The sequence below is a fragment of the Silurus aristotelis genome (genome assembly GCF_946808225.1).
Source record: "Silurus aristotelis genome assembly, chromosome: 20".
Taxonomy (NCBI): Eukaryota; Metazoa; Chordata; class Actinopteri; order Siluriformes; family Siluridae; genus Silurus; species Silurus aristotelis.
The window spans coordinates 21,817,887-21,820,386 of NC_139593.1; the positions used below are offsets into that span (position 1 = coordinate 21,817,887).

The following is a 2,500-nucleotide window of genomic DNA, read 5'->3' on the forward strand; positions in this document are numbered from 1 at the left end:
TACTGCTGATGCTTTTATTTTTTCGCTAATTGCTCCTTAGATGTATCCGCCGTACAGACAAACGTTGGTGGAAAACCTGAGCATGAGATTGCAATGTGCTTCTTTTAGAACATCGCCATTCCACATTTTTTGTTATAATAAAGTTCCCCTCTTCTGGGAAGCTTTTGTCGCCAAAACAAATTCTATGTAACTGCAAACATACTTGGAAATAAAGCTCTTTCTGATTCTATAAGTTCATCATCCTCACGTTTTGAGACGAACCACATACAGCAAGAAGAGTCCTGATACTTTTGGAGAAATCATTTTAAGGACTCCCTCTCTTTCAGGGTGATGCTAGCAGGTCAGAGAGCGAGGATGACGCGTTCTCATCTGACTTTGACGACGAGGACAGGTTGAGGGAGCTGATAAACTCAGGTACACGTGTTGTTCACAAACACACACTATCAAAATACAACAAATTGACAATTGTTTATTGTTGTCTGTGTGTTTCGTTTTGCCCCCAGGTTCGGAGGTGAAAGTGCAGACTCTCCTGCCCATTTCGAATGGCCACCTGGAGCCGCGGGCCAGCATGCCACCTTACCTCTCCTACACGTCGGCCACGCCCAGAACCGAACTGTCCCACGTCGACAACCAATCAATGCGCAGCAGCAACACTTCTTATGAGCACCACGACCAGAAGTCAATGGTGAGACCCACGTGATCCATTTCAGCACCATTCACACCAACAGTACGCTATAAATAAACTGTATGTTGTGTCCAGTCCAGTCTCTGGGGAAGTCGCCGCTCCAGCTGGAACAGTCTCGGACACGCCCCTAGCTTGAAGAGGCGTGGCCAATTAGGAGAGCGAGAGTCCCTACTCTCGTGTGAAGATCGGGAGAGTTTTGACGACGACCAATCAGAGGAGGAAAAGTCCAGCAGGACGGGCAGCTTAAGCAGAGTTTCGCATCTCGAGTCGTTTGATTTTCCGGAGTTTCTGCAGGTCCCACCAGTGCCACACCTCTACGGTGAATGCAACGGGAGATTGGACGGATCGTTCCCTTCGTCTCCGAACGCAACGCCACGTGACACGTCACACGCCCCCAATGAGCAGGAAGAGGAGGTGGAAGAGGTGTTGGTCACTTTCTTCATCATTTAGGTTTTAGAGGATGGGAGGTGATGAGGAGGTGAAGATGGAGTTGTGTAGGATTCACAGGTTCCTATAGGAACATTTCCAAAGATGGAGAGTTTTTTGCTTAATAATTACGAGAAAATCAGCCTTTAAATTACCAAACATCTTCCTTTTTTAATAGATAGATAGATAGATAGATAGATAGATAGATAGATAGATAGATAGATAGATAGATAGATAGATAGATAGATAGATAGATAGATAGATAGATAGATAGATAGATAGATAGAGCAATAAATGTATGGATTAATTCGATTCGATTATTTTATTTATATACAGATTATTAATTTAGTATTTGAATAAGAAATGAATAAATGTTATTAATCAATTGTATATAAATAAATTAGGTGGGTTTATTTATATATTTTTTATATATTATTTAGCATTTTGTCTGCAATTGATTTGTTTGTTTTTGTTTGTTTGTTACACGTTTATGCATTTTTTTAATTATTATTTATTTCGTTCTTTTTGCCGCTGACTACTTTAGCTGCCGTTCCTCATGGACAGGCCACGCCCACAACCGTTGCTGTGTCCATTGTATTATTTGTCTGTATTGTTGTGTGTGGTTTAAAAAGCTGGAAAGTTTTCACACACACCTCTGCACGACCCGATTTTCAGCCGGCATTATATTGCTAATGTGTGCTGCATGATAACAGATTGTATAAAACAGAGCGAGTGTAAAGCCGTAACTCTCATCTCTCTCCATCTGTCTCTCTTTATAATTATCTTTGCTGCAGTTGTATCGCGGCGTGCTGTATTTTAACCCCGCGATGTCTTACGTCCTACACATTACATCCTTCAATCATTTAGAGCTGAAACTTTAAAACTTCCTTCGCATCAGCTCGAGGAGAACTGCAAAGTCTCCACAGTTGTTTTTATTCTCTTTTAGATAAAAGTTTTGTTGCTTTATAAATATCCGGATTTCTTACTTTCCTATTTTTGATCGATGTCTAACTTATTTATTCATCGCTTCAGACTAAATCACTGCATACATATTTGAAACATGTCCAACATACTTTTATTGAGTGTCAAAGGTAGCGAAGGGCGAAAGTAGGCGTAGACCTCCGAGGGTTAATGCGCGAATGTTTCTTTTTCTGCAATCCTTTGCTGGATGTTTTGTAGAGCTGGTGTGTTATTCTGAAGAGGATCCTGGAGCCGTACAAGCCTCAGTGGTGCAGAGATCACGAGGACTGGTCACTCTATCTGTTCTCACCTCAAAATAAGTGAGTATAAAGAAGTGTACAAGAGCAGACAAAAAGAAAACCCAGTCAGGATAAATTTTTTATTCAGCCTTATTATCTATGCTTTTTTTGCCAAATCACATCACACTAA

General features: G+C 41.0%; 1 protein-coding gene across 1 annotated transcript in view; it reads left to right on the plus strand.

Annotated features, from left to right (window-relative positions):
• The window catches only part of cacna1hb (calcium channel, voltage-dependent, T type, alpha 1H subunit b), an 84,245-nt gene that overhangs the window by 63,663 nt on the left and 18,082 nt on the right, over window positions 1-2,500 (plus strand). Inside the window, exons 13-16 of the mRNA XM_083522155.1 lie at window positions 327-414; window positions 504-685; window positions 761-1,108; window positions 2,291-2,391. Of these exons, the coding sequence (XP_083378281.1) occupies window positions 327-414; window positions 504-685; window positions 761-1,108; window positions 2,291-2,391 (719 nt within the window). The remainder of the gene's footprint in view (window positions 1-326; window positions 415-503; window positions 686-760; window positions 1,109-2,290; window positions 2,392-2,500) is intronic.